The sequence below is a fragment of the Eptatretus burgeri genome, chromosome 1, assembly GCF_056783735.1.
Source record: "Eptatretus burgeri isolate ZD-2024b chromosome 1, Ebu_testis_v1, whole genome shotgun sequence".
Taxonomy (NCBI): domain Eukaryota; kingdom Metazoa; phylum Chordata; class Myxini; order Myxiniformes; family Myxinidae; genus Eptatretus; species Eptatretus burgeri.
The window spans coordinates 145,225,556-145,240,555 of NC_140961.1; the positions used below are offsets into that span (position 1 = coordinate 145,225,556).

A 15,000-nucleotide genomic window follows, 5' to 3' on the forward strand; every position below is an offset into this window, starting at 1 on the left:
TCACATTTGACATCATCAAAAATCACACTTGTTTCCCATGGGGAGTACTTTAAATCTGTGGTTTCAATTTTTTCTCTGGAACAGTTTTGGAGATATAGAGGTCCAATGTTTTCCTTTTTCCCATGGCTGCCATCCCACCTGACTTATGACATCATAATTTCTTTAAAATATTCTATATGAGTAGTCGCAATGATGGTGAAAAATTTGTTTCAATCGGATAAGCTGTTGCAGAGAAAACAGAAAATTAGCACAGATGGACAACCTGAAATCATAATGCCTCCAGCGACTTCGTCAGCGGAGGCTTAAATATGCAGTAGTACACAGAAGTAGCACACAACAGCAACAACCACAGTCATGACAGCAGCAGAAACAACAGCAATTACGTGTTACACAATATTCATTTTTTGCATGTTTCACTTCATTTTACATCCTCATGGAGACTCACAGATCGACATGCAATATGCTTGTGAAGTAGAGTATGTTATCTTTTGATTAAACCTGGTAGTGTAGAGATGAGTCGGTATGTTTAGTTTCTTCTAAAATATGTTGTGGATCTATGAGTAACACTGGTATATCAAATATCACTGACAAGGCATAACAAAGGTATATTTTACAATGGATGAGTGATTCGGTCGGTGAAATTACTGAATTTTCCTTTGGAGGGAGGTGGAGTGCATTGTGTTTCCCTTTTAGGGTACTACAGCACAAGCTTGGAGTAAAATACATTGTGAAACAGAAAATTTTCCTCTTTACAGTCACCAACTCTTATACAAGGTCAATAAAGTTTTCTGGTGTTTTGATTTCTCTGCAGTTGATGTTCAATTGAATGATCAATACATTTTTCAAATGGTGCAAAGTTTGAAATGTATAATATAAAAGTCTAACTATTTATTATGTGTGTTACTACAATGGAATTTTTCATTTCACAATGTATCACCCTCACCCAATCACTTTAACAGTTTTCATGACCTTTTTATGTTTTATCATGCCGGATCTCCGGTGAGGCATGATTCTCCATAAAAACCATACAATCCATCACCCCAACTCTTTTTATTCATCAGACGTCCTATCACTTGTTCACTGTAAGAATATATGATTTGATGAAAGTAACACACCTCCACGCTAACTTAGAATTGTACGAAGACAAAGCAAAACTTGCAATTACTGTATTGCAAAACTTGGAAGTACAAGGATCTGCATTCACAGCAAAACATGCAATTATAAAGATTGCAAATATAAGAGCAGATGAAAGTAATACTATTCCTCCCCAACCGAGAATTATAGGAAGAAAAATCAAAACTACATCTGCACGATTTTGAAAATGGAACAAACATCGTTGGCGAAAGAAATTTCAACACACGGTAAAGCTTTTATGATAATTTACTTCTGTTTGTATTGCAATATAAAAAGGTACCACCAACTTTCGTATGTGCCTGCCATAGCAAGGATCGAGTATACTATTTCGACCACAGAGTGGTGTTCATCCAGGATGATGCAACCAATGTGTACGAGGTGTTCATTAACCTCAAAAGTTTGTGAGATGGTAGTTTGGGAGTCAGCACCTGTGAATCCTGTCATGGATTGTGAGACCCAGGTGAAGAAGTTGTGAAAATGACGTTTGGCTTTCCACTTGCAAAGTTCATATGATTCGTCCACTCCTCCTCATTCCGACTCCCTTACTTTTTTGAGGCACTTTCATAACTGGCACACTGTGCTTACGTAATCACAGACAAAGACAATTTTGTGGTCGAAAGGTGAGACCTAAGCCCTGTTTTAATATTGAACTGCAAAAGTTGTTGGTGTCCAAAGGCCACAGAATGTGGTCTCAGAAATGTAACGTATTTCTAATGATATTTATCTGTACTTTTTGTTTTCAAAACACCAAACTTGCAAACATTCAGATTATGAAGATGCAGGAATAATCATGTGCTCTTGTGATGTCCATTGTTCAAGGTGGTTTTAGATAAGTTTGTGGCTTTCCTATTTCTTTAATATTTGTGTTTTAATTTTCAAAGTACAAGCATTCTTGGAATGCTCTCATAATATTTATGAAAAATATGGAATAAAAAGGATTTTTTCACTCAAAAAAACCCCAAGTCTTCTTGAACCCCTTTGACCCTTCGAGCTTTAATTTAGAATTTCAACCATCAAGACCCATTAGACCCTGACATTCTTAAGACCTTAAGACATGCCATTTTAGACCCTTAATCCCCTCTAACCACTCAAGACCCTGTCAACACTTATGACCTTCAGCAAGTAAAAACCATCTCTTGTAAAAAGAGAATGTGAATAAGTTGATTAATCTGGAACTGAGAAAATGATTTAACTCGAGAGGTCATCAAAAACCTTACCCCATGCATTCTTGAGAAAATAGGACATGGGCAAAGTCCTTTGATCTCTTGCTTTGCGTTTTGTGTAAAATCAATATTTCCTACATGATGCAAATTTGTCTGAATGCCGATATTCGCCAACACTGAGAGTGAAACAGCACTTGGCACCACCATATTTGTATGAATGCAGAATCTCACAAAGTTACTCTGACCTTAGGACATGAGAAATGAATATTTCTCTAAGTCCTGCTAAACACAAAGAGCAGTGGCGAAGTGGCACACAATGTCAAACACTCAACCGCCCGCCCCCCCCCTGCCCCGGTAAAAAACACACCATGTTTTTTTTTTTTTTTTTAAGGACATTATGTTGGTGACTGAAAAATGATGCAGTTGCTGGAATTAGTGGTAGTTATGTTTTTCAGGTTAGTTTCCATGGGAATCCCCGAAAATTACTGCATTCACCTATTTTCCATAAAATGACCATAGATTTGTAAATTTTCAAGCAAGAGAAGAAGCCACCACAAATGCAAATTACCCATTTGCATATTCATTATTTGTTGGAATTTGCATTTTCTTTGAAAATAGTTATACCGAACAGAACACATCTCACGAGAGGAGCCAAATTGTCTTCACAATAATAAAGAATAGAAGTATATGTGGTAAAAATTACATGCCCAGACCAGGAATGACCCAGAGGCTGATGATGAACTTTTGCGAAATTGCTCCAAAAACGATAAATAGCACAATATCTCAAAAAAGTTATGGATGGATTTGGATTAAACTTGGTGGACATGTTTACGGTTTGACAAGGACAAATTGAATCGATTTTGGTGAAGATCCGAATCCAGATCTGGATATGAGAATTTTTAAAGTGATTCTTCACCAATGAGAGATGTGGCTAAAAACTATGTACAGCATTATATCTCAAAAAGATGTGGACGAGTTCTGCCAAAACGAGGTGGATAAGTTGGATCGGTGAGAAGAATAAGCCGATTCGATTTTGGTGAAGGTCCAGATTCATATCTGACCTGTCAGGGACAAACAAAATGTAAACTATTCAGCCTGGAGGAAATACATGCTCTTCCAAGTGTCATTCCATTTCGCCAAGTTGTCACTCAATGAGTGATTTTTCATTTGTTTGTTTTCTTGTTTGTTTGTTTGTTCGGACAATATCTCAGCCATCCTTTGTTCTTGGAAGCTGAAATTTGGGGACAAAAGTGACGATGTGCTTTGGTAAAAAGGATATTTTTTATTTCTTGATTAATTGATTCATTGAATCATTACTTAATTATTATCGATTTATTAATTAAATATTTGTTTTATTTCTCATCCTGGCAATATGTCAGGCTCCCTTTGACCGAGGAAGCTTGTATTTGGACATTACAGTGACCAAGTGCTTTGGCTATAAAGAGTATTATTGATTTTTTGATTAATTAATTGGTTAATAATTTAATAATTATCGATGAATAATTAATTGATTAATAAATTAATTTCTCCTCCTGGCAATATCTCAGGCACCTTTTGAGTGAGGAAGCTGATATTTGGAAAAGACAGTGAACAAGTGATTTGGCTATAAAAAATATTTTTGTGATATTGATTATAAATTAATTGATTCATTACTTAATTAGTATCGATTTATTAACTACTTGTTTATTTTATTTCTCATGTGGGCAACATCTCAAGCACCTTTTTTGCTGAGACGCAGATATTTGGACATGACAGTGAACAAGTGTTTGGCTATAAAGGGTATTTTTTAATTCAATTGGTAAATCATTTAATGGATTACCTATTTTCTTTCTTGTTTGTCCAGGCAATATCTCAGCATTCCTTTGATCTCGGAAGCCAAAATTTGGGGAAAAAATTGAAGATTTGTTTTCACAAAAATAGAATTTTTCTCTTTTTTGATTTCGATTTGTAATATATATACATATATATATATATATATATATATATATATATATATATATATATATATATATATATATATATATATCAGCGATACCCGTGCACATGCACGGGATAGCAGTACAACATAGCTGGTAGCTTACGACAGACCGTACACGGGAAATGACAAAAATACGTGTTGTGCAAAATGCAAGTGGTAATATGGAACGCCAAGACTTCCCAAACATTGTCGGCATGTCCGCTAAGTGCCACAGCAATTTCATAGGGATTGTGTGATGGTGAGCCAAGTTTTTAGTGTGCAAGCTTGGTATTATTTATATATATATATATATATATATATATATATATATATATATATATATATATATATATATATATATATCTACATATATACATATTGTTACGGCTGTGGAAATTCGCAAATGACCATTCAGGACCCGTCGGTGAGATATCTTGATAGGTGCATGTGTAGTTAGCCCAAGCCTGTTGTATCGAAGGAATTTGTGTGATCCATTCGGGCTGCAATGCTTTGAGTTAGCCATTTTTCTGTTCTATCTTTATTTTGAACAAACCACGCCTCAACCGCCATCACACAACAACCACCTTAACCACCACGCCAGCCATCGGCACCAACTACAACCACGCTCCAACCCTCAGACAACAACAACAACGCCAACAGCCACGACCTTTACCTTCACAACTCAATTCCACAAACATCTCATCACCGCCATTCCCAACGGCACCATAACCATCAACCCTCAGCACCGAAAGCCCTCCACCACCTTCTGCTCTCTCCTTCACAACCAACAACCGCACCACCTGTGAACACTGAGCGTCGGACAGTCTCGGGCCCGTTCGGCGATTGGTGCCGAACGCACCGAGCCGCGAGTGCGAATAGCGGCCTGTCCGTGGGGAAACTCGGATGAAAAAAGCTACACGCCCACTTCTCCTCCATCCAATTAGCGAGCGCAGGGCGGCTGGGCCCCGCCTCCAAGCGTGTGTATGTGAAGTCGATATATGCAAATTCTAGGATCAGGGGAGGTTCACGCCCCCCGTTTCCTCCGACCAATGGGCGAGCGTGGCTCCGCCCCCGAAGTGATTATGATCCGAAAATTTGCATATACGCTTCTCCTGCCCGCCTATAAAAAGGCGAGCGCAAGGCAAATTAGGAGAGTGGAAGAGTGGTGATCGGGGGAGTCGGGTGAGGAGAGTGTGGAATGGAGAAGAGTTGCAGAAAGATTCGGGCGAGGGAGAGCGGTGGAACTACAGGCAAGGGAGCTCGGGTCCGAGGCAAGAAGGACGGCGGTCGGCGACGAGGTCGCGGTGTGGGATCGCTCATCGCAGGACCCAAGCCAGCCAGCCACTCCCCTCCCCCAGGGCATCAACAATCTCCCTTTCCCCCGCGCTGAGATAGTGCAAGAGGGGGCCCCGTCCCCCCCAACCCCACACGTCATGCCAACTAAACCCGCCAAGGAGCACTGAGTCGGGGCACAGCCGCGCGGCCACATTTGCGGCTTGCCCGCCAACGTGTCACGAGGACGCGGGTAGGACTCACCCGGTCTCGCGGACCTGGCCGCTCCTCCAGGTCACGCGCACATTTGGCCTACAGGCATGTCTGCCTCCTTGTCTATGAGGGTGGTTTCTTCCTTTGCTTTTGTGTAAATGTGTGTTGGCGCCGTCTGTGAAGTAGTACTGCATAAGTGTTGTCGTGTCTGCGTGTAGTCGGTATTAACTCTGCGTCGTTGTTGCTTTTATTGTTTGAGTGGCTTTATGTGCATTTTGACTGTATGGCTGTATATACGTGCTTTCCGTGTGCCGGGAAATAAATGTGCATTGTGTGAAGTGTTTTCCCGTTTCGCTTTGTCTCCTTCCTTTTGACTCTCCATTCTGCTTCACGTAAAGGGTTCATAGTGGGTGCAAAACGGCCAGTAAATAATCTGAACCGTCGAGGTCGACGATAACACCACTCGGTTATCCCGATAGTACGGCACGGGCTGCCCAAGCGGCTCGTGTCCTGAGTCGACCTGCGGCGAGGTACGATCGCCGGTTTACCATCTGCGTGGGTACTTAGGTAGGTCGAGTTTGGCGAACAACCCTATCCGATGTGGGTGGCCGATAGGCATGATTGTGGTGAGGTCGAAAGGCCCACTCGTGACTGGCTCCAGGCGATAGTTCCCGGAGGGTCACGACTGAATTGTCCGTCCGTTGGGCGACGTGCCGCGATCCGAGTTACGTGGCCGTCCGCACGCCGGCGGGCACGAATTCACAACAATATATATATATATATATATATATATATATATATATATATATATATATATATATATATATATATATATATATATATGCTGTATATATACGTATATACTGTATATATACTATATACGTTACGTCAAGGTAATGGCCAACATACTTGAAACCAAATTTCTAATCGATGAGTAACGTGCTTTGAACAAATGAGTAGCGTCAGCTTAGCCTATGTTTAACGTGCTTGGAAACTATGAGTAACGTGCATTGAAACTATGTATAACTGGCCTTGAACCAATCACTGGCGTGCTATGAACGTAAGAGTAACGTGCGTTTTCCCTATGAGTAGCATGTTTTGAACCTAAGTAAAACGTGCTTATAACCTTCAAGTAACATGCCATGAACCTATTTATAACGTATGTAAAACGCATATTGTCGTATGTAGACGAATTCAATTGACGTCTTCTGGACAACCATATAACTTACTGAAAGTGTTTCTAACATACTTCTACCGTGTACTGGCGTATTGGCAGCGTTTAGGGGAATTGGTAGAAACAAATGGGCTTCACAATAAAAACCCATCATTGTTTCAGACTCCATGGTGAGTAGATGTGAAGGCTGGTAGTATCAATAGTAGCAGTACTATTACTAGTAGTAGGTGTGCGTGACAGTAATAATAGTAGTAGTAGTGGTAGTAGCATTGGTAGTAGATGTATGTCTATGTCAGTAGTAGTATGTGAGCGTGATGTGGAGGCTGTGGGGGATGATGGATCCTTGTTGCGTCAACTAATAGGAGAATACTGTTGTGGTTGAGGAAATTTGCAAACCACCATTCAGGTCCTGTAGGTGAGATATCTCTGTAAGTTCATGTGTAGTTAGCCCAAACCCGTTGTCTAGAGGGAATAAATGTGATTCATTCGGGCTGTGACCCTTTGATATAGTCGTTTTTCTGTTCTATCTTTATTTTGAACCAACCACGAACCAACCGCCATCACACAGCAACCACCAACCACAACGCCGCTTCACAACAACAACAACGCTAACAGTCACGACTCGCTCCCGCAAACATCGCATCACCGCCATTCCAAACCTCGCCATGGCCATAAACCACCACAATAAACCCTCCACCACCTTCACCTCTCCTCCTTCTACCGCCATTCCCGCACCACTTGTGAGCACCGAGCGTCAGGCTGTCCTGGCCTCGTCCGGGATGCGTGCTGAGCCGCGAGTGCAAATTGCGGCCTTTCCGAGGAGAATTCGGATCAGGAATGATACACGCCCACTTCTGATCCGTCCAATCAGCAACCGCCTCCAGGCGCGTCGGAGTCGAATCGAGATATGCAAATTCTAGGATCAGGGGAGACTCACGCCCCTTTTTCTCCGTCCAATGGGCGAGCGTGGCTCCACCCCCAAGCTCGTTCTGATCCAGAAATTTGCATATGGGTTATCCTGCCGGCCTATAAAGCGCTGAGCGCGGGGCCAATCTGGGGCAGTCAGTTTGGGAAGAGTCAGTCTGGAGAGGTGGAGAGCCGAGTGGAGCTCGCAGTCTGTCGGGGTTCGGAGTCTGTCGGGGAGCTGCAGAGAGAGGAAGCCTGGAGCCTGGAGCGCGGTCGAGTCGGTTTGAGCGCAGAGTCGGCCTTGGAGGAGTGGGGAGTGAGTCGGGAGGCGAGGGCGTACAGGTGGTTTGCTGCAGTCAGCTGAGTAGAATTGGGGAAGAGAACGAATAGCTCGGGTCCGAGGCAAGGAAGATGGCGGTCGGCGACGAGCTCACAGTGGAATCGCTCGTTGCGGGACCCAAGCAAGCCAGCTATCCTCTTTCCCCAGAGCATCAACAATTCCCCCCCTTTTTTCCCCCCGCGCTGAGATAGTGCGAAAAGGGGGGCCCCGTTCCCACCCCACTCCAAGCAGTGCCAACGAAACCCGTGAAGGAGCGCGGAGTCGGGGCGCTGCTGCGCCACCACATTGGCGGCTCATCACAAAGACACGGGTAGGATCCACCCAGTCTCGCGGACCTGACCGCTCTTTCAGGTCCCACGCAAATATTGGCCCACAGGCCACGCCTGCCCCCTTGTCTTTGAGGGTGGCCCTTTTCTTTTGCTTTTGAGTAAATGTGTTGTTGGCACTGTCTGTAAAGTAAAACTGTGAAAGTGTTGCCGTGTGCTCGCGTAGTCGGTAGTAGATCTGCATTGTTGTGTTTCTTTTGTAGCAGTTGCTGTAGGTGCATAATTGTTGTAATTGTATATGTGTGCTCTCCGTGTGCCCCGGAATAAATGTGCATTATGTTGAACTGTTTTCCCGTTTTGCTTCGTCTTTTCTTTAATTGAATCTCCATCTTGCTTCACGTAAAGGGTTGGTAGTGGGCTTAATACACCCGATAATTAATCGGAACCGTCGAGGCCGACGATAACACTGCTCGGTTATCCTGATAGTACGGAACGGGTTGCTTAAGTGGCCCGTGTCTGGAGTCGACCTACGGCGAAGTGCGATCGCCCGCTCTACCCTCCGCGTGGGTACTTAGGTAGGTCGAATTTGGCGAACAACCCTATCCCACGCGGGGGGCCGATTGGCACGATCGTGGTGAGGCCGAAAGGCCCACCCGTGACTAGCTCCCGGCGTTAGTCCGAGAGGGTCACGACAGAATTGTCCGTCCGGTGGGCACCGTGCCGCGATTCGAGTTACGTGGCCGTTCACACGCCGGCGGGCGCGAATTCGCAACAATACTTTGCACCATTGTTCGATGTTCTGAAAGGGCTAATTTTTTTCCGCATTCCGAAGATGAAATATTTCTTTGTTTTACTATTGAAATTATTAAAAAAAAGACTTTGACAAATGCATAATGTACTAGTAATGAACACAGAACGCTTCGATAACTTATAGATTAGTTATACCAACGATTGCATATCATGTTTTAGGCGTCCACAGCCGATGCCCAATGATAGTCCAGCGCATGCATAACGTAGGAGCGCATCGTTTACGATTTCGTGACGTTTGCTATCCATTGACTGCCACTAAACTATTTTAATAAACGGATGTCACTCGCCGATTGTTTTTTGACGCTGGTGCAAGGCAATTCAAATCGTTTCCATTGAACGAGTTAAATCGCTTCCACTGGACTATTGAAATGATTTCATAATAATCCTTGGTTATCCTTGGACCCACTCTGGCGAGCAGCTCGTCGAACATCGCTGGAGGCATTCACAGGAAGTTCATGAAGGATGCATGGTCCTCGTTCCGGAGTTCCACCATGAGCTGGTCATATATGCCGTAATGGCGTCGCCTCCCGATCCATGGTCTGACCTAGTTCCTTCTCCTTCGTTCACGTCTTCTTCTCCCGGATCTATTGGCACGCAACTGGTGCAGTGTCAACTCAATGAGGTCATGTTGATGTTCGAGGACAGGTAGGTATTGTCGTCTCAGCCTTGCCGTTTCCTCCACCTCTCGGAATGACATCAACATGTACTCACCACGAAGTCTAAAAAAAAGACGGGTTCCTCCTGCGTAGGCCCTATTTATATACCAATTCCCCAAATCGCTGTGAATACATCATTCTACGTCAGCTGTTTGTTAGAAACGTGTTCAGTAAGTTCTGTGGTCGTCATGAAGACGTCAAATACGTCTACATACATATTTGTTCGTAGGACATGCTCTACAACTAATTCCCCAGCACGTTACTCGTAAATTATAAATAAGTCACGGGTTCCCTAAACATTACTTTGATGTGTTTCGATGTATGACAAACTTTTTAGTAGCGCGTTGCGAGCTGTGAACAACGTTCGTGTAGTGTGCTTATAAAACGTTACCTAGAGTTTATGAATAAATTTCCGGTATGCAAATGTTACCTCAACGTGTTTCCACATAAGTTGAATATAACATAAAAGGTCAATGTGTGTTTCATCATTTTTATAGTTATTTGAATTTTTTTATATCTTAACTTTGTTTCCTTCCATTAATCCATATACATTAACAGATAGATTATTCATTTTCTCAAATTTAGGAATATCTCTCAATGACATTGGAAACTTGAATCCAGAAGCTTGAAAGAAAGAACTTCTTCCAGAGTATTGTTGAGAAAGTGGATGGGGGGGGGGGGTTGCTAAACAGTCCTTTCGGAGAGATATAGTGAGAGTGTGAGATTTGTCCGGATTGAAAGACATGTTCCACGTGTTGGACCAGATTTTATCCAGATCTGCAGTGAGTGAAGAAGCTGCTGCTTGCTGGTCTGAGGGATGACCGATGGTACGGCAGAGGGTGAAGTCATCAGCAAAGAGATATAGAGGATCTTCCAGAGAGTTGGAGAGATCATTGATGAAAACCAGAGAAAGAACAGGGCCCAGAACACTACCTTGAGAAACTCCAGCCTGGACAGGAAGAGGGGATAAAAGAACTCCATTTAGGGCCACACATTGATTGCGACAGGAGAGGAAGTCTGCGAGCCATGAGTGGAGATGGCCTTGGATTCCATAGTAAGAGAGTTTGGTGAGCAGGGCAGGGTGCCAGACCATGTCAAAAGCACGTGCTATGTCCAGAGATACAGCTCAGATTTTCTGTCTGGGATTGAGGACCTCCATCCATTATTGGGAGAGCAGAAGCAACATATCCAGGGTAGAGTGAACTGGTCTGAAAAAAAATTGATGATCAGAAATCAAGCCATTGGAGAAGAGGAAGGATTTAATGTCTGAAGCGATGATGGATTCCGTAACCTTTCTGATGATTGGGAGAAGGCTGATTGGTCTGTGGTTGCAGGGATCTGTTTTTGCACCTTTTTATGCAGATTGGTAATGTTTGCTGATTTCCAAGCAGATGGCAGATGACCTTGAGCAAATGAGATGGTGAATAGAACAGAGAGAGAGGGTGAGCAAGAGCAGACGAGCAGGTTTTAGAACACGTGGGCTGATGCCGTCTGGACCAATTGAAGAATCTGAGTCGAGGTTTGGCAGCAAGCTCCCAACATTGTCTGGAGAAAAGGACACAGAGTCCAGGGACAGTTGGGTGTGACTGGGTAAGGTGGGTAGAGAAACCGATGGGTTTTGGACACAAGATTTAGCTGCAAACACCGAGTTTAGGCATTCAGACTTTTCCCCTTTTCAGAAAGGTGCCCACACCTCGCCAACTGGCATGATGACAATTGAAGTTGCCACATATGAGGTAGAGAGAGTTTGGATGAGAAGATAGAAGTTGGTCCATGTTTTTGGATCGTGAGGTGTCGATGGATTCATCACTGTTAGGTGAATGGTACAGTACACATATAAACATGAGGTGGGAGTGGAGGTGAAGCCATAGCCAGTGGTATTCCTGGGGTGTGGGGGAGTGAGGGCAGTGCATGGAGAGTGAGGAAGAGAGTCTTTGTTGAAGAGAGCAACTCCTCCACCAGAACAAGGCTCAGGTCTGTCACACCGGAGGAGTGAGTAACCAGGATGAGATACTTGGGAGTCAGACAGGTCTTGGGGGAGGAAAGTTTCTGTTAGGCAGATTATGTCTGGTTTGTCAGTGGCAACCTGTAAGGAAAGCTCTGAAAGGTTTGAGCGAAGGCCCTGGATATTTGAGGTCCACACTGTTTATGAAGAGGGATGGGAGGAGTCTTTGTTTGCAGGGTGTGGGAGGGGAGTAGGAGGGTAGGACAAGGGATGAGGGCGGGAGGTAAGGAGGGTGTTGAAAGTGTGTGGGGGGTTGCAGAATAGCTTGGGGAGGGGGCCGGATGAGAAGGAGAAAAGGCTCTGTGGTGCTGGGGGAGAGGGGGGACAAGAGAGGGGGAAGAAGCGAGTTGGGGATTTGAGGAGGTGGAGTGAAGAGATGGAGGTGAGAGGACAGTGGAAGGAGGCAGGTTTGTGGATGAGATGGGGGGCAACTTTGAGAAGGATGAGTGAGGGGGTGAATGGTGGGAGAAAGGCGATGAGGGAGTTTTTGAGAGAGGTGAGAGGGAGGCTTGGAGGGAGAAGAGTGTGATGGTTGCTTTGAGAGTGAGGGGTGAGAGGGGTGAGTTGGCACTGAAATTAAAAAAAAAAGAATGGTTGATGGAAAGCGAACATTCATAGCAAACTGGGGTTTTTAAGTTTTCGGTCAGAGATGCGATTAAACACGTTTCTTGATGGATGCAATAAAGGCAAATTCAGGGAATGGAGAGAAGAAACGTTGTTGCAGTTGGATTTTTTATGCAAGGTATAAAGGAAAGATCGAATTGAGAGCAGTCTGGTTAAATAGCAGAAGAGTCGTGCATTGTGACACAGTAAAGAGTACCACATGTGTGAAAGAGGAAGATGAAGCATGATAAGAGATCGTTTTTATTACTATTATTATTATTATTATTATTATTATTATTATTATTATTATTGTTTGAGAGAGTTTTCATCAGATTAGGTCATGGAAGTGTTGCAGAAACAATCGTGAGGTGAATGGTGAAATTTGATCGATAAACGCAGGGGGTCGAAACAGATTCAGTGGTTATGGGAGGAGTACTTGGCTCTTGGGAGGTGTATCGTTAAAAGTGAAATTATTTATTTTAAATAAGGATTGCGTAACATTTGGAAAAGGGAAGGTTGAAGTAAAATCGTGGAAGTGTGTGGTGAATTTGGAACGGTAAATGCAGTGTGAAGCTGCTGGGTCGATGAAAAGTACCAGGAAGAGTAGAGAGAGACACGTGGCTTCAGGATGTGGAGCAATCGAAAGGATACAAGGAAGTTTATTATTGTTTGATGTATTTTTGAAGAACAGGTAAGATTCGGGAATGAAAGGTTGTAGATCAGAAGAAATCGTGAAGGTAATGGCGAGAGAGGGTCAGCTCAGTGGAATATAGATGGTGTGCCGGCAGGAGGAAGAAGAAGAAGACGATGAAGATGAAGAAGAAGAAGAAGAAGAAGAAGAAGAAGAAGAAGAAGAAGAAGAAGAAGAAGAATTGAAACTTGTGAGTGTGCGAGAAAGGTAGTTTTTTTTTTGATTTAAGACAAGAAATAGAGTGTTTAGTTGGGAGGGATGGGGGACGTTGGGCAAGTGGGGAAGATAGAAATTGAAGGTAATAGGGAGAAAATACAAATAAACACGATCGTACACTGAGGGGAACGATGGGTCGGCCTCAAGCACTCTGTAAGACAAGGTCGACGAAAACTCACAAAATAGCACGATTTTTGAAACAAAACCGAACTAGGAACACACAGTAACATGTAGGTGAGAAAATAAACAGTTAAAACGTGACAGATAACGACCGGAAACTTAACTTTGAGATCGTCAGCAGAGAGCCCTGAAGGAGACCTGCCAACGCTCCAAACCCAGAACCGGAAGTCAAATCTTTAACATTTCGTGTATTCTCGTATTTCTTATAATGTTCAGTCCTTTCAGGTTTCCATTGTGGAGGATGAAAGTGAGCAAGAACAGACCATATAAAACATTTATTAGCTTTGTTTTGAATTTTAACAACCGCTTTCTTAAGTTTAATCTCTTTTGGGAAATCGAAGAAGCTTTATAGTAGGCCAGCGAACATGGAATATTACACTTTTTGGGGCATCTCGTGCTAATAGCAGGCATCCATGCCAGATCAATGAGTCATAGGATAAAGAAAAAGGTGTGGGTGGATGCCACCCTGGCTTCTCAATGTTTATGTCATTTTCAAGGTCATAAAGGTAAAAATGGCAAAAAATGACAAAATGATCATTTTCCTTTATTTTAGCAGAATTAAAACATTTTGGTGCCAATATCATTCTGCATTCTTCTGCCTCATGCTTTCATACAGAGACAACAAAAACATCATGTAAACTTTTGAATTTCCATAAATGCACAACATAATGTAAAGTAAAACTGCAGTTTCGAAATGCAGTAGTCTGAGTACCTATTATGGTAATCAAGTTTTTCACTAGCAGTGAACCAAGCTGAGAAATTGAAATGTTACGTCTGAGGTTACTTTAGATTAGTTCAACAACAATTTCAATGTGGCTAAAATGTACTATGTGCATGTTTTATAGAAAATCTATTGCCCAGCTGGGTTACAACGTTCTACCGCATCACAGCCACATGCAGAAGTGCACTTTAGTTCATTTTTAAAGCAAGTGCACCGAGCTGTTTGGCATTTGGATTTGCACCCACAGGTCATCAGCTGAAGGCAGGCGTCTGGAATTGGGGGTAGTCTTGCCCAGATAGGTACCAGGCAAGTCTTCTCCTTCACTCTGGCAGCAGTGTCCACGGGGGATGGTATCCTGATGCATTCTCGATTTGCTTGCAACCAGAACTTTGCCTGGTAATTGGCGCTTTTATTTTGCATATCCAGGGCATCTCTGGTCGGAGGCAAAAAATCAAGGCCCTTCTTGGCTTTAACAAACACATGGAATCTGGCTTGATCCACACTTGGATGTGCAGGAGCGCCATACAGATGACATACAAACTGCTCAACTTGGGCGAGTTCTCCATCGCGACCAATTCCAATGACGAGGAGTGGCTGACTCTGGAAAGTTTTCCAGCACAATATTCTTCCCATGGCCACTGAAGGCTGAGGTTGTGTCACAACCTATGAGTGCATGGAAACTCAGCATGTTTT

At 43.4% G+C, this 15,000-nt stretch overlaps 1 protein-coding gene across 10 annotated transcripts in view; it reads left to right on the forward strand.

The window, feature by feature from the left end:
• Positions 1 to 15,000, forward strand: part of LOC147035687 (equilibrative nucleoside transporter 1-like) — a 223,139-nt gene that overhangs the window by 53,605 nt on the left and 154,534 nt on the right. For 6 of the 10 annotated variants that reach the window (XM_085846682.1, XM_085846674.1, XM_085846704.1 and 3 more), the window contains 2 exons: positions 694 to 774; positions 1,285 to 1,361. The exons of 1 other annotated variant lie outside the window; for it this stretch is intronic. In XM_085846682.1, the coding sequence (XP_085702808.1) occupies positions 1,322 to 1,361 (40 nt within the window). In that variant the 5' untranslated portion in view covers positions 694 to 774; positions 1,285 to 1,321. Of the gene's footprint in view, positions 1 to 693; positions 775 to 1,276; positions 1,362 to 15,000 lie in introns of all 10 variants that reach the window. 3 more of the 10 variants (XM_085846697.1, XM_085846753.1, XM_085846688.1) reach the window with 2 other exon arrangements.